Source organism: Trachypithecus francoisi, unplaced genomic scaffold (genome assembly GCF_009764315.1).
Source record: "Trachypithecus francoisi isolate TF-2019V2 unplaced genomic scaffold, Tfra_2.0 Lachesis_group7, whole genome shotgun sequence".
In the NCBI taxonomy this organism is placed as follows: Eukaryota; Metazoa; Chordata; class Mammalia; order Primates; family Cercopithecidae; genus Trachypithecus; species Trachypithecus francoisi.
The window spans coordinates 27,313,407-27,333,198 of record NW_022681472.1 but is presented as its reverse complement, the minus strand read 5'-3'; the positions used below and the strand labels follow the sequence as shown (position 1 = coordinate 27,333,198).

The following is a 19,792-nucleotide window of genomic DNA, read 5'->3' as shown; positions in this document are numbered from 1 at the left end:
ATAGCAAGGATTCCCTACACTATAATGCAAAGCGTTAGGGCCGGATCCTCCATCACATGCATTGTAGCATTAAAACAAAATCACATCACGCATGGAACTCTCGAGATAGTGGAAAATACCAGCTACAACATCCAGTGATATGTGACCCGGAGGGACGGGGTAGACTAGAATACCGACGGGCCAAGATTCTGAAACGCGGAATTTGAATCTTTTTTTCTACTTAGCTTAGTAAGTTTGGGTCTTTTACTTAACGTCTATCTAGGCGGCTTAGCTTCAAGTTCTGCAAATTGGAGATAATATCATTAAGTTACAGATGTTATTTGAAAATGCAACGAACCATTGTAACCATTTTTGTAAATTATGAAGGTATATTATAAGACAAGGAGGAGGAAAATGAGAGGTGGTAACTTGTGCATTGTTGGATGTTGTTTACTTGTTCTGCTCTTCCTCTTGTCCAGCAAGGCTTGGGTAGACAATCATACATCATGAATGATTAACTTGAAAACTGAGTTCTACTGGAAAGACTGGCAGGCAAGCAGAGGTCGGGATCCTGTCGTCCCTAAGTGTTTGGTAATCTTCGCCACTGCTAAGATTACCTGGGGGTGGAAGCACGGTCTGTAGGAACAAGATCTGCCCCTTTACTCCCCGAAAGCTCACTTATCCCACACAGACATGCTGAAGGTCCGTCGGGCTTCGGTGCCCAAATCTCAGCTTTGCAGAGACGTCCCCTTCCCCCGCCTCCACCAACCGCTCCTCTGCACGCAGAAAACCGGTCCCCACCCCTTCCACGCCCCTGCCCCACCTCTTGCCCCCCTTTCTAACCCCCTCTGCTTTGCCCGGGGTGGTTTGTTCCAAGGAGTACAGATAATCTTGTCAAAAGGCGCAGCTCACCGCTGTGCGCGCGGATTTCTGGACTTGGACGCCAACTTGTGGTCCACGCTCCCGGGGGTCAGCCGAGGGGCGCGCTCGCTCTCACCGCCCACCTCGCTTTCGCACCCCGCGCTTCCTGGCCTGGGTTTTTAGTCTTCCTCGGAGCGCTCCCTGGCCTCCGCCTCCGCCAGGGAGCGGAAGGCGGAGACAGCGAGACTGGCCAGGGGGGAGGAAAGCGGTCGCGTGTGGGCGAGGGGGACAACAGGATGTCCACCGGCTCGGTGAGTGATCCGGAGGAGATGGAGCTTCGGGGGCTGCAGCGGGAGTACCCGGTCCCCGCCTCCAAGAGGCCGCCCCTCCGCGGCGTAGAGCGCAGCTACGCCTCGCCCAGTGACAACTCGTCGGCGGAGGAGGAGGACCCCGACGGCGAGGAGGAGCGCTGCGCTCTGGGCGCAGCCGGCAGCGCGGGAGGCTGCAAGAGGAAGCGGCCCCGTGTGGCTGGGGGCGGCGGCGCAGGTGGCAGCGCGGGCGGTGGTGGCAAAAAGCCCCTCCCGGCCAAGGGCTCAGCCGCAGAGTGCAAGCAGTCGCAGCGGAACGCGGCCAACGCCCGCGAGCGCGCCCGGATGCGCGTGCTGAGCAAAGCCTTCTCCAGGCTCAAGACCAGCCTGCCCTGGGTGCCCCCCGACACTAAGCTCTCCAAGCTGGACACGCTCCGGCTGGCTTCCAGTTACATCGCTCACCTGCGGCAGCTGTTGCAGGAGGACCGCTATGAGAACGGCTACGTGCACCCAGTGAACCTGGTAGGGGCGCGGGGCGCAAGGAATCGGGCGAGCAGCCAGGAGATACCCAGGGCAGGGTCAGCCCGTTGGGAAGAATTCGAAAGGGGTGGAGGTTCTGGGACTGGGAACGAGAAGGCCAGTTTAGTTTCTCCCAAATCAAGGGAGTGGCCAGCCATTTCCCTGAAGAAGAATCAACCATCCGTGTGTGTTTGCATCGTTCTGAACATTGTACCCCAGTGACAGCCATTGACTAATATCCTACTTCCAGGGTAAATCATGGTTCCAACTCAGTCTGCCACCTGGTTGCAGACTGACAGCAAATCTCCCTTGCCCAACTTTATCCAGCTAAGAGTCTGGCAGGTTTGAATCGGCAAGCACTTTCTTAAAGGAGGGAAGGCCGTGCTCTATAAAAGAGCATTTGCATTTTTAGAAAAATTGCTTCTGGAAGATAGTAACGTTTCCCCAGATGGGATTTGTCTGGAAAGTCCCTCTCTGATCTGCCAGCTCTCCCGGCTTGGGAAAAATCCTGTCCAAGCCCAGTTCCTACTTGGAGCTTGGAGTGGATGACGGATTGTGTGTGTGTGTGTGTGTGTGTGTGTGGTGTGTGTGTGTGTGTTAGGGTAAGGCAACTAAACGACAAAATCTCAAAGTCATACGAGTTTCACCAAATTTTCCTGCGGGCAAAGTCCAGGAGGAAGCGTGAACGGATATGGCACGTTTCGGATTATCAACCTCCAGTAAAATGAAAATCTTAGTTCAGAGAAAGGACATGCAAATTCCCAGAATGCTGATAAAATCTTAGCTACTCCCAGTCGGGAATATCTGGGGTTCGCGTGGAAGAGCGGTTTCGGTTTGAGACAATCGTTTCTCTCTAATATCTGACGTTCTTTTTGATTTTACAGACATGGCCATTCGTGGTCTCGGGAAGACCGGACTCTGACACCAAAGAAGTTTCCGCAGCCAACAGACTATGTGGAACCACCGCTTAAATCGTACTGGAATTCACTTGATGGGATTATTCGTTAAATGCGAGTGTTTGGGGGCCACGGAGAGAAGGGAGAGCTCGTGAGATGGGAAGAAGTTTCTGTTGGATTCTCCTTGACCCTTCCCCTTTCCCTGGAACTGTGATCACGGCAGGTGGCGGGCCTGGCTGTCACTGCTCAGCGCCCACGGCTACAGCTGCGGCGGATCTAGGCGACCACGTTTTGCCTCTCCAGAAAGAGCCTCCTTTCGTGTCCAGAATGCGGACGCAGGTCCACCCTCGGGCCCTAGCTCTGTAGACTAACTCTCGGCTGCTGCCCCAGCCCGCGCCAGACAGCCCAGGGGTCCGTTCTCAGCGGAGCCAGATTCATCGCACACGTGCGGGACGATTCCACACAGCCCGGGCCTTTCGCGGTGACACAATGGTTAGGGAACGGTTAGAACGCGCTCTACACCCGCTTTAAAGACAGAAGTCTAGACGTGAGATCCGCGTCGGGACAGAGTTTTAAGTGACAAAGAAGGGCGAGTGGCCTCTCTGGGCTAGGTTCGTATCCCAGCACAGTGCCCTTCTAACGGGCGGGAGGAGGCCCGCTTCTCGCAGGGCTAGGTGGAGGAACACTTCCCAGACCACCCCAGGCGGGTTTTGCCGGGCGAGCTCCGGGCGGTTCGGCTTCCCTTCCGGGTGACTTCTTCATTCACGTCTCCTTCCCAAGCTCCCGGCTTTTTCTAATCAGGTGTCTGTCTACCCTCTCCACTTCTGGGCTGGAGCCTCCCCAAGCGCCACTGCGCCAACCTGGCTGGGATCGCCTTCGGACTTCCCTCTCCGCCCCGCTCCTGCTCCTACCTGCAGCACCCCCAGCTCCGACTCCAGACTCTCTCCATCAGGCCTCCCCACTCCAAGCTCCAGGCGCCCCAACTCCAACACCGCCTCCAGCCGTGCAGGTTCTTCCCCGCGCGGAGGAGCGCGCAGGGTGGACGGCTAACCATAGCAAGTGATCCTGCGATAGGGAACGCGCCCCTGCCCCGAGGCTGCACTACCACAGGAAATAACATATGTAAATAAATTTATTTTTTTATGAATAATAAAACGCGCTGTGAAACTGTGTGCCCTTGGAGGTGTCAGGATGTGGTCTTTGTTGCCCTTTACTGAGATGGTTTGGCTGTAGAAGTTAACTTTTAAGGTGGTGATCTCCTCTGGTCAGGGTGGTGGGTCATTGCGGGCGGAATGGTGGCGATCACTTTTGGATCAGTCCATTTCCAAACGTCATTCGTTATTAATCTCTATGATTCTGCTGCTTCTCGCGCCGGGCGTCCTAGATGCTATAACTGGAGGACTAATAAAAGTCCTAAGAGTCTTGAGGCCCCTGCTGTCCTGACAGGCATACACTCCTCAAGCTAACATAGGTGTACGTGTCTCTCTCTCTCTCTCTCTCTCTCTCTCTCTCTCTCTCTCTCACACACACACACACACACACACACACACACAACACACACAGCAGCTACTCCAGCTTAAAGCACACACCAATCCTTACAATTGCAAGTAGTTCAAAAAAACCCCTAAGGCCCACCCACAGGTCTTCAGTGTAACTGGCAGAATAAAACCCTAATGTGAGAAGCCAATTTGTATTTCAACGGTGCTTTTCTTTTTTCAAATGTTTATATAGCTTTTTAAACATACACTCATTCTCCGTGTTATTTTCTTCCATTTGCACTGCAGTTTTTGTAGAGGGTAACAACTTGGAAACCCCATGATACAATCTTGAAAATGGCTGGTTCTTTTAAAAGCAACGTTCTCTTTGTAGAACATTTAGAAAAGTGTGAAGGATAAAACTACACAAACAACTGCTCAACTTGGGGTTCTGTCCATTTTGTGCAATTGAAAGGCAGTTTGCTTGACCCTGAGAGAGAAAAATACAGCTGGATTTTAGTTAGGAGGTAAAGGGGGGAGGTGGGGAGAGTGACTTCCTGTTTTGAGCTAAACCAACCAAAATGCTAAAGAACTGCTTTCTGACAAGATAGTCTTGGGCTTTTATTCATAACCTGGGAGGGAACCCGCCCTGGGGATCCAGTCCTACATCAGCCGGTGTCTGGCATCAGGGGCTTTCTGACAAAAGGGAACCTCAAGTAAGCTGTGTCAGGAAACCCTACCATGGTTAAAAGCACTTCAGCAGTGAGTCCTGGGTAGACAGCTTCTTGAGGAAGAGTGTCTGCTGGAGGCCAGATGTCAAGGTCATTTCCAAAATATCCAGCAAATTGGGCTCTTTTCAAGGAACGGAGGCAGCCCAGTGTATGTTGGTTAAAGAGAATCTGAGTATCTAAAAAACCCAACTTGAAATCAAGCTCTGCCACGGGGTTAGTGAGCATGTGCAAGTTACATTATGAATACCTCTGAGCCTCAGTTTCCTCTTCTGTAGAATGGGGGTCATCACAGTGCCTATCTGGGATATAACCTTAGGAATAAATATGATAGTGTATTCAAACAAATCATTTAATATGCAATGAGCAGTGCACTAAATGCTGGTCACTAAAGGAAATCCAGAGGCGGAGGGAACCACTTCCACAAAGGGGGATACTTAAACAGGTGTGACATTCCCAGAGTCCAGTCATTAAGGTTGGGTCTTGTTTTGAGATGTCTGAATTACAACTGTGAAACAAAAATGTCCCACAAGAGTGGACAAACAGAAATACAGAAAACCAGACAGAATAGCTATATTTGTAGTGAATACAAATAAGAACAAGCATTTGAATAAACAAGGAAACATTTGGGCAAAGCTCCACAAGTGAAAGAATAATATTTAAAATATGTGTTTCTATAATTATATTCCTTCTGGCCAATTCAGGAGTAAACTCACAGATTTTCTGTCTCTAACCCCCAATTAAGGTGGTGCTTTGCACTGATTCACATGTACAGGGAGTGCTGCACTGCACTCTGGAAATTCATTTTAATGGCCACTTTATACTCCTATAATAAATAAAGAAAAAAAAAGTTCTCAAGAATGTTCTGCTCCACAGTATATGTAAAAAGTCCAATGCCAGGAATTATGTTGTTTAAGAAAAGAAGAAAGAAAAGGAAAGAGGCCACTTTCTAGTAAGTCCCAATGAGTCCATGTAAATTATGCAAGCTTCTCTGCATGCATGTGTTGTTGTTGGGAGAGGCCTTAAACATCTTAAACCAGTCTTTTCTTTATGTACCATGACCAGAGTGTGTTCTAAGTGGTAGACAGGCATCACCAAATCTCTCTCTCTCTCATCATTTTCCTTTAGAGATTTGAGTTTGAGAAATGGGAGTTGGGGCTGGAGAAGTGGGCAGGAAGTGGGGTGGGAGGGGGGCTTAAGAGAAAAAAATGAAGTATGTGCTTAGGGTTACACATACTTGAGAGAAAAGATGAGAGGAAAGAAGTCTAAGAAATAGAGTGTACAATGTGCTAAACAACAAACAAAATGAGTAAATTGAATAATACTCTTCAGGGGGCTTTTTGAGGGACCAAAGCATTATTATTAGTGATGCTGACTCAACCGAAGAGAACAAAAATCCCCTTCCACAGACTCTTCCTAAGATGAATATCTGAAAAGAAACGCTTTCAGCACTGTAATTTTGAAACATTCAGGCGTTTCTCTTGGTTGTGGAGTTGAATTGATGCTGTGCATATTCTTTTGCACTGGGCTTCAACTTACAATTTCACTTTAGTCTGGCAGCTCCTTCAACAGATAGCAACAATGACCCTTAAAATTTACAAAAGACTTTTACAGTCACAGATTTTCCCTGATAATAAATGCCTAGAAGTTAAAAAAAAAAATAAGGAAACATCTCTTGTCTATAAACACACACACACACACACACACACATAACTAAATGAACACATTCTATGTTAATAGGTATTTGGTAGATAATTTGGTTGATACTTCTGAAAAATATTAAAAATTAAAACGGTAACTCAGAGTCACATTTGGAAATGAGAAACAAGGAAAATCGATAATTCACTTCTTGCTACCAAGCTTCTGACTTGTGGGAAAGTCCACTAGGAGGTACCAGACTGGCTCCCTTCATAACTGATCACCTGACCATATCCCCTTTCAGTGTAAACTCTGCATACTCACTTTTGGGCACCCAGGGTGCTTGCATCAGTGCACTCGCCACTCTCCATTCATCCCTTTCACTGTTGTGTTCACGTTTTGTGTTATTTTTCTTCCTTCTCCCATAAGAGTGAAAGTTGATCCAGAGAAATCCTTCAAACCCAGGGCTCTAAGAAGGTCCAGAAAGTAGCCACAGTCAGAAATCCACAAGTAGTCACGTAAACTCGGGTAGCATTTAGCAGCCTTCTCTCTTGTTGGTTCTGCTATCACCAAGATAGTTCTGGATCAGCCTTGAGATTCTTTATTGCTTATGGTAAAGTGGATCATGGAGCAAATAAAAGCTGGGGCTTTCATTTGGTGAAAATATGATGTCTCTATGGACTATTAGTAACTTTGAGCAGTGGAACAGGAGGGGAGGAAGGGCAAGAAGCTTTTATCTTTTACTTTTATTTGTTTGTTGAAAGAGTTTGTATATTGCTTTTGGAATTTGTAAAAACTCATTGAAAAAAAATATTCACAAATGGCTGGGTCAGATGTAGCAGGTTCCAGTCCCACATTTCCTGGTGCTGCATCATGCATCTTACCTCTTCTGTAAGGCAGGAATCATTCATTCAACCTCACACAATACTTTAAGGATGGATGACATGAAATCATCTCATTAAACACTTGAGAAATGCTCCATAGATGAGAATTTAAAAAAAAAAAAAAAAGCAAGTCTTGATTTCCTTTCTCTTTTGCTTATAATAGTTTATGTCCTTGATCCTCTGAAAATTTATCCCATCAGTCCCTTTTGCCATTTTATCACCTTGCTCTTTTATGCTACTTTTGTATATTGACGTCTTTCTTATTACTAAGGAGAAATTTTCATTAAGCTTCTTCCTATAACACTCAGCATCAAAAATTATGCATGAGATTTTAAACTCATTTCAGGGTACAAGATAAACCAATGAATTTGTTTTGATTTTTTATCTTCAATTATTATGGATACATAATAGCTGTATGACTTATGGGCTACATGTGATATTTTGATACAAGCATACAATGTGTAATGATCAAGCCAGGGTGATTAGGGTATTCATCACCTCAAACTTTTATTATTTCTTTGTGTTAGGAACACTGTAGTTCCATCATTTTAGTTATTTTGAAATACACAAAAAATCATTTTTAACTATAGTCACCCTATTGTGCAATTGAACACTAGATCTTACTCCTTATCTAACTGTATTGTTATTTGCATTAACCATGCCCTCTTTACCCTCCCTCCTCACTACCCTTCCCAGCTTCTGGTAACTAATATTCTACTCTCCATATCTGTGAGCTCACATTTTTTAACTCCCACATATTGGTGAGAATATTGGATTCAAAAATTGGTACATATACACAATGGAATATTATTCAGCCTAAAAAAGAATGAAATTCTGTCATTTGCAATAACATGGATAGAAATGAAGGAAATTATGTTTAGTGAAATAAGCCACACTGATGGATTTTGATGTTACAGAGTACCACAAGTTTGTTTATCTAATTTTCGATTTCATGAAATGTTACAGCCAACATTTCAGAAACTACACTTGTGGAGTTTTGGTATCATATCAAAGAATGTTCATATTTACTTGCAATGTCCATTAAAATATGTTTACATACATACTTACATACATACAACATTTTACATACATATTTAAAATACAATTACATGCCTTACTTATTTCTTCTTATAATTACATGTCCTTGTGAGGCTGGAGTTTCAACCAAAATAACATCACAACAGATTGAAGCAGAAAGCAGATATGAGAATACAGCTGTCTTCTAATAAGTGAGACATTAAAGAGATTTATTTGCAAGAATATCAAATTATGCCACCCTTCCCATCAAAATGTTTTATATACATAGTTATTTTTTATTAAAAATACTATTTACATTCACATGTAATTAGCTTATTTTAAAATTAATTAATAAATATTTTATTTGTTTTGATTTCTTTTTATTTTAATTAATTATTTAAGAGACTGGGTCTCACTGGTTTTGATTTCTGATCCAGTAAATATCAACAGATACAAGCCAACTACATAAGCAAAAGCTTTTAAGGGTTTTTAATAACTTTCAAAAGTATAAAGAGACCAGAGATGAAAAAAGTTTGAGAACCACTGGCGTAAATAATTCTTAAGTCTCATTTCATTGATAAGAATTAGTAGTGTTTTCTTGATTTTGCAGCAATCTCAGTAGGACAGAAGCCCATAGATTAAGTGTAGGTTGGATATGGGAGTAAATATTTCATCAGAAAGATTGACTAGAGAGGTTAGGATAATGACTTAGCTGGGCTAGGCTTTCTCCATAAACACCTCTGTAGTCTAGCCAGGCAAATCAGTAGGGCCAATGCCTGAGCTGGTTTCCTGAAATCTGCACTCAGAAGACTTTCTTTACCACTTCCTACTCTTTCTTCCTAGTACCTATCTCTCCTGTCTCCTATTTAGGCCCTTGAATTTTGAGTCTTTGTAACCTCAGGGCTGGACCTGGAATTCAGATGAAAGGAAAAAGTGATGCCCAAAACCCAGAACTCTAAAAGCCCATTTATTTTGCACATATATTATTATTCTCTGAGATCTATGTTAGAATCATAACATTATATCATCCTAATAAAGAATTTATTTCAAGAAACTTGGGAATCATTTTCATTGATCCTCAATAAAGATGATTTTATCTGTAGGTTTGCCAAATGGCTGACAAATATATTTGCTCATGATAATGTAGATTAATTTCTCTAAGGTAAGCCACTAAAATGACTAAATGCAATGTAAGTACAAAAGACACAAAAGCAAACAACAATAAAAAAACCGAGGGAATCCTCAAATATTTTTGAAGCAAGCTTCTTCTAATATAAACAAAGGATACCATAAAATAAAAAAAGTCCAGGTCATGAAGTCCAAGGGATTCAAATAATCTTTAAAGAAACTGTTCCAAGAGCTAGGGAGGGGGAAAGGAGAGTCTCTTGTGCAAAAGCGACAAGGACACTGATATGGTTTGGATCTTTGTCCCCTCCAAAGCTCACGTTGAAATGTGATCCCCAATGTTGAAGGTGGGGCCTGGCAGGAGGTATTGGATCATGGGGTCATATCCCTCACGAGTGGCTTAGCACCATCCCCTTGGTGATAAGTGAGTTCTCAGTACACACAGGAGCTGGTTGTTTAAAGGAGCCTAGCACCTCCTCACTCTTGCTCCCTCTCTAGCCATGTAATATGCCTGCTCCTCCTTTGACTTTTACCATGATTGTAGGCCCTCATCAGAAGCAGATGCTGGTACCACTTTTCCTGCAAAGCTTGCAGAACTGTGAGCCAAAATAAACCTCTTTTCTTTAAAAGTTACCCAGTCTTGGGTATTTCTTTATAGCAATGCAAACAAATTAACGCAGACTCCTCATACAAAATCCAACTAAGGAGCACCTATACCATAAATGGCAATGCTCTAAAATGTGGAAACAAAGGCCTTAGGAGCCTGAGAGGACAAGGTGGATAAACAAAATATAAAAAGAGGACAGGGCTGTGAGTGATGGGAATTACCAGAGGTGTGCTGCTAGCACAGGCTAAATGCTATGCTCCTGAGTCGAGCATCGTAGATGTTTCTGACAAGGCACTGTATTACCAGCTGTTTACATGCACAGACTCTCTGGGTATCTCTAACATTTATGTATTTTCATTATAGGTTTTCCCTCAAATTGATGAAATAGGCTAAGCTATCCACCTTCTCGGGATCAGTCTTCCTTTGACTAACATTTATTTGGAGACTTGGAGAGGGATGAAGTTGGCTCTATTAAACTATGGGGTGCCTCATCACAAACATGATCCCGAGTGAACCAGAGCCCCCAGTCTCCATGCCCTGTGTAGGGGTGGCCCAGTTACTTGCTTTAACCAATAGAAAGGAGGCAGAAGTGACTCTGCCAGCACTGGCCTAAGCAGTAAGGGCTAGCAGCTTCCTCATTTACTTATTGGGATCCTTAAGCTTCCATGTGAGAAGTCCCACCAAGGCCCTGAAGGCACCAAATGGAGAAACCACCTGAGAGAGAGATGCCCTAAGACCACAGCTGAGAGAACCAAGGAGCACAGCTGACAGTGCAGACTCAGATCCCAGACATGCAATCTTAGGACCCCAAGACCCCAGGGGTGCCTTTCCGGCAAGCTGTGAAATCATCCTAGTGGAGTGAGAAGAAGCCTTACAAGGACAGATAGCAGAGATGCACCATTCCCGCTAGGTCCTGTCCTAATTCCTAACCTAAACAGTCATGAAAAATGAAAATATAGTTGCTATTTTAAGCAACTACAATTTGGAGTTCTTTGATACTCAGCAATAGATTAAAAAAATAAAAAAAGACATACTGTCAAGTAAATTTTTCACATCAGCCATTTATTCAGGAAACATTTTTTGATTATCTGCTATTACCCAGGACAGTGCTGGATAGACCAGAATGAACCAGAGAGTTGCCTCTTCTCGAAGAGCTGTAAAGGATGAAAAGGACAAATGGCCCAACAATTGAAGTGCAGTGTGCCAAGGGCTATGACAGAAGTAGCACTGTGAGAGGAGGGGAACAAACCCCAGTCCCAGGCTGTCATAAGGGTCTTCCCAGAGAGTTGACGAGGGAGGTGACTATTGGAGGAAGTTAGGCAAGGCAGCAGGAGGGCATACCAGAAGAATATAAATGATAGCAGGCTGCCATCACTAACCAGTGACAGGGATTATCATCTAGGATGATGGTTAAGAGCATGGACTCTTACAAGTGACTTCAAATCCCTGAGCCTCAGTATTCTCATTTGTAGAATGATGATATAATAGAAGCTACCTGATGGTGTTGTTGGGAAGATTAAATGCAATATTGGAAGTAAAATACTTAGTATGGTGCCTGGCACATAGTAAGTGCTTAGCAAATGCTACTCTATTAGTATTATTGTCACCATTATCATCACCCTGAGATGATCTCCACGTTCTCTTGACAAACTTTAAGCAGGTGCTGAGAGGCCTATCCCTGACCAGAGTCTTTCATTTTCCCTTAAAGCTGAAAGATATGAGCCTTTAACGCATTCTGTTTCAGTTGTCCTCTGAAAAGGTTGGCCTCTTCAGAATTTAGAAAATCTCAAGGTATTGATTTGCATGACAAGCAACACATCTGGCTCATGCTGGGAGTGAGGGAATAGAGAGTAAAGTACATTTGCATCGTCAGGAGAGCTGGATAGAAAAGTGTGTAGATTGATGGGTATGGCCACGATAACATATCAGGGTTAAAGCAATGCCAACAATAGGCACTGGTTCAGATGTACTCTCAGGCTGCTCCTCTGCTTTTCAGCTCTCCTGGGGCGGATCCCAGAAGCTCTGCTCAGTCACTTCAGGGAATTATCCCCCAGTTGCTATACTAACAACAGCCTGTGACAAAGGGAGGGAAATTTAAGACTCTATGACCAGAACTGTTTACTAGCAGGTCCAGGATTAGAATTCACAGACTCTGAGTTTCTCCTTGGCATCCAGCCCACCCAATCTGAAGGACACCAGCAGATAAGAATTTGGCACCATGACAGCTATTTCTCTGCAGCTGTTTTCCATGCACACTGGCCAAGTGCCCCGGAGCCCGTGTGGGGTTGCAAGTGGGGCGTTCTCAGAGTCTGACTTGTTGGGTGGCCTTGGGCAGTCTCTCCCTCTTCCAACTACAATTTCTCACCTAAAATGAGGTGTCTGGGCTGGATGGGGCCTTAACTGCACTACAGTTGTAAGTGAATGCCCTACTTACTATGGGTCTTCTGAACAGCACTGATTATGTCTCCCTGTATTGCTAGTACATCACAATATGGGGAGGCGGAAGGCCTGAGAAAATGAACAAAGTCAACCTACACTTAAATGTTTTATGAGTTTGGTGCAAAAGTAACTGAGGTTTTTGCCATTACTTTCAATGGCAAAGATGAAACTCAAGTCATTCAGGTATCTTTTGACTTGTTCTGCAGAAGATCTGTAATATCTCCATGTGATTTCACTGTTGATGATAAACTTTGCCACAGACTCTTCATTTCTGTGATAAGTATTTAATCTTACAAAGGTAGAAAACAACTTCTTCACATTATATAGAAACCAAATAAGCACAGAAACGATGGTACTTAAAACTATTCTATTCTCAAGACAAACTTTCATTAGTGTTTAAAAAATTCTAATACGAGATTTGTTAAGACCTTTTAAAAAGATTCTAAGATTGAATGTTGTTTGCTCCAGAGTAAAAATTATAGTGGAAAAACATCAGATCCAAACAAAAGAACCTTCAACAAAGACTATAATGTATAAACAACTACTGATTTTCTTCAAACTCCCGACAATCTAGGAGATGCTGAAATTTGACCTATCATTTCAAGAATCTAGTGATTTTTCCCTCTTTAGGTTAGGACATCTCCCTGTGACAATTTTCACCTTTCTCCAGGACTTCTCAAAATATACTGTTGTTGCTTCCAGACTCACACGTTTAGACCTGTACCATATCCCGACACGTGATTCACCTGAGCACAAACTTATAGAAAGCTACTTTGGCTGGCAAAGTGCAGAATAGATTAAACAGAGCACAAATTGGACAGTCCAGGCAAAAGAAACTGAGGCCTAGGCTGAGACGATGGTGGTAGGAATACCAGGGATAGAACCAAGAGACTTTCGACTGCTAGAATCAAATTAACTGGGTTATAGACTGGATGTGTGTGATGAAAGTCAGGGTAAAAGCCACAATGACTACAAGGTTTCTAATTCAGGCCAGACAGTGAATAGCAAAGTCATCATGAGTCATGATTTATCACTAAAATTTAAAAAGGGCAAGTTTGAAACAGTACAGAATTGAGAAACTTTACCATTCATTTGGGAACTCTACCATCCATTGGCCCGAAAACATTCTCATCAAATTTGGTCTTACTCTGGGGATTTAGATTATCTCAGGGGGGTAAAATCATAACTAAAAGCTTAAAGAGTGAAGAGGTTTATGCAGCTCAGAGACAAAAAGCTTGGAAACAGGGTCCCTGCCTTGATCCCATGTGAGCAAGCCTGTTTTCCTTCATTGGATTCTAAACATCTTCAGAGCAAGAATCATCATCTTTCATTTTGTGTCTTATGAAATTACAGCCTTCATCTGTCTGGTACAAAGTAGATGATCAATAAATATTTAATAAAATTCTCTTGATAGAAAATAGTTATTGCTACTCTTTAGTTTAAATTCCTTCTCACTTGTAAAACGAGGGTGATTTGATTTGGGAAAGTTGGTACCCTGGAGCCACCTGAGTTATGTAGTCATCACAGACAACCAGGAAATTATGTCTAATTAGTCACTACCATTTGACACTACTGTTTCTGCTGTACATAATCTGATGGTGCTAGGGATCCCTCAGACAGAAAAAGAAGAGTATTGACTGAGTCCAGTAAAGTACTTCAAAATGTAAAGCTTTAAAATTGGAAGAGACAAATTCATACCGTAAACACGCTAAGCACCATGCTATTCACTTTACAGGTATCAGCCCTTTCATGCCTCCAATCAGACCCATGAATAGGCCTGTGATCGTCTTGATTTATGAGTGGGAAAACAGGCTCGCAATAATCTTCCAAGGGCCACACAGGGAATAATTGGTGGAATCAGAGTTTAAACTTATTTCTCTCTAGCTGAGAATCTGAACCCAAAACCAGTCCCTGTGCCTCCCCGAGAGATGTCTGTCAGGGTGAAAGGAAGCTGGTGGGAAGATGGTACCCACCAACCAGGCTAACTGAACTTTAGGAGTTAACTCAGAACAACAGATGAGCCATAGAGCTATAGCTCCTTCCAAGAGCTTGACATGGGATGAAAGTGCAGAAAGGAGCCAAGGCTAATCTGCAGCCTTGGTGGTGCCCGCCAACGCAACCCAGGGAGAGGCACTTGTCTATAAACATATCTGTTTCTTTGTGGGTTTGCTTTCCTTTTTTTTTTTTTTGAGACGGAGTCTCGCTCTGTCGCCGGGGCTGGAGTGCAGTGGCGGGATCTCAGCTCACTGCAAGCTCCGCCTCCCAGGTTCACGCCATTCTCCTGCCTCAACCTCCCGAGTAGCTGGGACTACAGGCGCCCGCCACCTCGCCTGACTAGTTTTTTGTATTTTTTAGTAGAGACGGGGTTTCACCCTGTTAGCCAGGATGGTCTCGATCTCCTGACCTCGTGATCCGCCCGTCTCGGCCTCCCAAAGTGCTGGGATTACAGGCTTGAGCCACCGCGCCCGGCCATGTGAGTTACAGGAACAAACAATTTTCTACCAACAACAACTGATCCACTTTTTTCCATCTTCACCAAAGACAGAAAAAGAGAAAACATGTATGAATTGAAACATATAAGAAGTACAGTAGATTTAATGAAATTGCCAGAGAGAGGTTTTCTAACCATCTGGGATTTGTGATTTAGAATTTGTGCAGCTAGGGAAGAATCTGTGGCACAGATTTCGTAGAATCATAAAGCCACAAAACTTTAGAGCTGGAAGGTGTCTCATAAGTAATCTACTTTAGTTTATCATGGCATTCTAAAGATAATAAGAAACGAAGAGTATCTGGTTACTGTAATTACCTAACTGGGGACTGTTGTGCAACAATGTAAAATTATGGCCCCAAATTATGTAATACGTAGGAAAGTTTTATGATATAAACAGGATAAGAAACTATAATTATAGCAATAACAATCAAAATCAAAATAATCTAATCATTTCAAAGATAAGGAAAATGAAACTGGATTTTTGGAAACTGGCTTCTCATCTGTCTTGGGTTAGAGAAAGACCCAGCTTGAAAGTTTGGCTTTTAAAAAAAATCCCCTTGTCATTTAAGGTCATTTCTGGTCTATGTCTTTTACTGACTGACTTCTCTTTGTCTTCCTCCCCTAAACCCTTCCCGCTCCCTCTGCCTTAACCTGCAGAATTAATTCTACCTCATCTATATTCATGCAATAATTTAGGCACATCTCCATTTTTAAAGAAAAGTTATCAAAAGTACTGTATGCCCCAAAATGCAAGGATGGTGTGGCATGAGAAAATCAGTCAATGTAATACACATTATAGAATGAAGGGGAAACTCACACAATCATCTCCACTGACATAGAAAAGCATTTAACAAAATCCAACACCCTTTAGTGATTTAAAAAAAAACAAAAACAAAACAAAAAAAATACCACTCAGAAAACCAGGAGAAGAAGGGAACTTCCCCAGCACCATAAGAGGCCTTTATGCTAACATCAAACTCAATACGAAAGACCGAAAGCTTTCCCCATACGATCAGGAACAAGACAAGGATGCCTGTTTTCACCATGACTATTCAACATCGTATGGAAAGTTCTCACCATAAAAAGGAATGAAACACTGACTTGTGCTACAACATGGATGAACCTTGAAAATATTATGCTAAGTGAAAGAAGGTAGACACACAAGGTCACACATTGTATGATTCCATGTATATAAAATATTCAGAATAGATCAATCCTTTGGGACAAAAAGCTAATTAGTTGTTGCCAGTTCAAGGAGGGAACATAGAGAGAAACTGTTCAACGGCTAAGGGGTTATAGTTTGGAATGATGACAATATTTTGAAACGTATAGAAATGGTGATTTCGTGACATTGGGAATATGCTAAATGCCAGTAAATTGTCTACTTTAAAATGGCATTTTTTTTTTTTTTTTAAGTATTCCACAGTGTCATCCTTTACTACAGCAAGGTGGCTGACTACCGAAAACTGGGAAAAGCAAGAGTGAATACTTTAAAAAGATTTGTTGCAAATACAAGAAGGCAAGTGGAGGCAAAGAAAACTCAGTGCCAAAGGCCTGGATGTGGCTCCTTAAGGAGCTCCCTGCAGCTGGGCTCCTCCAGGATGGCTCCTCTGCCCTCACCCGGGCAGCATCGGCTTCGCTGGGAAAAGCCACCCATTGAAATCAGCTGTGTTTAAGAACTAATTTTGGCCGGGCGCGGTGGCTCAAGCTTGTAATCTCAGCACTTTGGGAGGCCGAGATGGGAGGATCACAAGGTCGGGAGATCGAGACCATCCTGGCTAACAGGGTGAAACCCCGTCTCTACTAAAAAATACAAAAAAAAACTAGCCGGACGAGGTGGCGGGCGCCTGTAGTCCCAGCTACTCGGGAGGCTGACGCAGGAGAATGGCGTAAAACCCAGGAGGCGGAGCTTGCAGTGAGCTGCACTCCAGCCTGGGTGACAGAGCAAGACTCCGTCTCAAAAACAAAAAAAAGAACTAATTTTATGTTAGGTGAATTTCATGATGTCACCATCATGAAAATGAGTCCTTTGAAACCCAAATTCAAGGGCGGTAAATATATGTCAGTGGGCATTTCCCCACTATATTAAGTACTTACGCGCTCATTGTTTCTGCTGTTTGGGTACCTCTCGGCAGCTCCAGCACTTTCCACAGGATGCAACAGGAAAAAGAGCTCTACGCGGCCTGTCCCAGTAATAAAAAGACGTCATTAGCGCGCCATCTCGTGGTGAATGTGTAAGTTGCAGCAAACCCTCAGGCCGCGGATTTTTTTTTTTTTGTAAGCCTGTGTTACCCAGGCTGGAGTACAGTGGCACTGTCATGACTCACTGCATCCTTGACTTCCTGAGCTCCAGCGATCCTCCCACCTCAGTATCCTGAGTAGCTGGGACAACAGGCATGAGCCACCACACTGGCTAGTTGTTTATTTTATTTTTTGTAGAGACAAGGGTCTCACTATATTGCTCAGGCTGGTCTCAAACTCTTGGACTCAAGTGATTTGCCTGCCTCGGCCTCCCAAAGTGCTGGGACTGCAGGCATGAGGCACTGCACCCGACTAGGGAGCAGAGATGAACCCGAGGTTACTTTTTGTCTTTGCCTCAAGCCGGAGTGGTTTAGGTCACTGGTCAAGAATACAGTGATCCGGGTTGTACACCTTCTCAAAGACCTCACGTTCCTTAACATCAAAATGCTCTGACTTATTTCGGATTCCTTAGGAAACAGTCTGAAGGAAAGTCGTAAGTACTGACTCCCTATTGGAACCTGGTCACAGCTTCAGGACATCCTCGGGGAGGTGTCAGCAATCCCCCTGAACCAATGGTGATGGCGTGTAGGTGGTTCAGGAAACCTTTTCCCCTACAACCTTCAAGAAAGCAGCTGGTGGCGGGGGTCCCTCTGGAGCACAGACTGTGCAGGAGGGGATCCAAGAAGGCCGATAAGCTGGATTTCTGCACATCTGTCCCTGTGTCAGGGGCACCCCCTGCACAGCCACCACTTCTGCCCGTGGGCCATCTGTGGCTTCTCAGGTCCCTTATAGTAACCGCAACAGCGCTACTGTCATCACAGCTCTTCCAGAAGACAGCTCTGGGAGGTTCCCCACTACTGTATTTCTGAAATCCAAATGTGTAGCTCTCTGTTGCCTTGTAACCATGTTTGCAGGCAGTGTTACAGTTCTGAGGGGATTTTGGAGTTGGTTACTTCAAGGAAGGGCTTGAGATGAGCATCTCATTTGAGCTTCACAAGTCCTCTGTGAGATAAATAGGGAAGATTATTATAATTCTCTCCATTTCATGCACGTGTTAAACCCAGGCCTTGTCTTTATTTAAGGATAGATATAGGCCAGGCGCAGTGGCTCACGCCTGTAATCCCAGCACTTTGGGAGGCTGAGGCAGGCGGATCGCGACGTCAGGAGTTCGAGACTAGCCTTGCCAACATGGTGAAACTCCGTTTCTACTAGAAATTCAGAAATTAGTGGGGCGTGGTGGCGGGTGCCTGAATCCCAGCTACTTGGGAGGCTGAGGCAGGAGAATCGTTTGAACCCAGGTGGCGGAGGTTGCAGTGAGCCAAGATTGCCCCATTGTTTTCCAGCCTGGGTTACAGGGCGAGACTCCGTCTCAAAAAAAAAAAAAAAAACCTCTAAAGTGGTAGATCCACTTGCTGTGTCTTTCCAGAAATACAAGAACCATTCTACTTCTTCCCATGGAAAGCCTGCATTTCACACGTGTAATGATTCAAATCTGTGTTTTAAGATGAGAACAGGCAAAACAATATCGTGCTCTGTTCACCTTCTCCACCTTGACTCTTCACTCGAGCCGAATTATATTATTACTGGTGGAAACCCAAAGACAATATTTTTAACACGTTTTCTCGCCCTCGGAGCAAAGAACAGCAAAGACTAGTTGACTCAATCTGATTTGAGGCAAAATGCTTGACAGGCATTAGTAACCTGTATGTATATTGCCCTCTTGTGGCCAATAGTATTATCACAGGAATGTAGGTGCGTCCGTGAGAAAGAACTGTAGTAATTTGGGGAAACTGCTTGTATAACACTATGGTTGTTATTACGGTGTACAGATTTTAATTGCTTCATTGTCCCACTGTCAGCTATATACATACATACATAGGTACACAGACACACAATTTTGAATCCTATATTAACAAAACTGTGCACATGAATTTTTGCAAATTTTCCAACTATAAGTAACATCTAAACAGCCCAGACCCTATGTTTTCTTCCTCGCTTATTTCTTAGGAAAAGAGCTCTTTGACAAGAATGTTGAGGTTTTTGTTTATGAATACAAAGTTTTAATCTTATGTTTCCTTTTAGGGTAATCTGGAGCCATAGTTTTCAGACTTTTTGATTTCCCAGAAGAAAATTCCAAAAATACCACAAATGATATTGGTAATTTAAATTATTTTTATTTTGCCAAATTAGACATTTAAAATAATTAGTTTCAAACTACTATTATCATGATTTCAAAAGAGAAAGTGCATTTTAACATTCAGGAAAAAATGTAGGGGCAATATGATGACTACTGTGGCTTGAGATTTTCTCCCTAATGGCCATCACAGGTGGGTGGCAGGAGGTGAACATTTAGAAACCACTGAGTGATGGCAGAGGCCAGGTGCATTGGGTTATTTTCCAGTTGACTGGTCATTAGCTAAAATTAAGACTGTATTGATATGAGACAAAACACAGAGTGCAAATGTGGGTCTTCAAGGATTTCTCCCTTTCTACAAAAACCCTGTTTCTTGCTGCTCGCATCTTAGTTTGTACTGCTGTGGTGACTGCCCATTCACAGGTTGCTGTGGATTTTTTCTGCACTCAC

The 19,792-nt window shown here is 43.6% G+C and overlaps 1 protein-coding gene and 1 long non-coding RNA gene across 4 annotated transcripts in view; one reads left to right on the top strand and one right to left on the bottom strand.

The window, feature by feature from the left end:
* Nucleotides 1–1,212, bottom strand: part of LOC117078805 — a 279,082-nt gene extending 277,870 nt beyond the window's left edge. For 2 of the 3 annotated variants that reach the window (XR_004435166.1, XR_004435165.1), the window contains exon 1: nt 892–998. This is a non-coding gene — a long non-coding RNA (uncharacterized LOC117078805). Of the gene's footprint in view, nt 1–891 lie in introns of all 3 variants that reach the window. The other variant, XR_004435167.1, reaches the window with a different exon arrangement.
* MSC (musculin) lies at nt 825–3,752 on the top strand. Its single transcript, XM_033202293.1, has 2 exons — nt 825–1,670; nt 2,552–3,752. Exons 1-2 carry the CDS (start codon nt 1,137–1,139, stop codon nt 2,636–2,638), a joined length of 621 nt encoding a protein of 206 aa, XP_033058184.1. The 5' UTR covers nt 825–1,136; the 3' UTR covers nt 2,639–3,752.
* The last annotated feature ends 16,040 nt before the right edge of the window (nt 3,753–19,792 follow it).

Bases quoted from the DNA above. Each gene is read 5' to 3' on its own strand.
- MSC (XM_033202293.1), top strand. From the start codon at position 1,137: ATGTCCACCGGCTCGGTGAGTGATCCGGAGGAGATGGAGCTTCGGGGG. The intron at 1,671-2,551 runs GTAGGGGCGCGG...TTGATTTTACAG, and splicing joins ACGTGCACCCAGTGAACCTG to ACATGGCCATTCGTGGTCTC.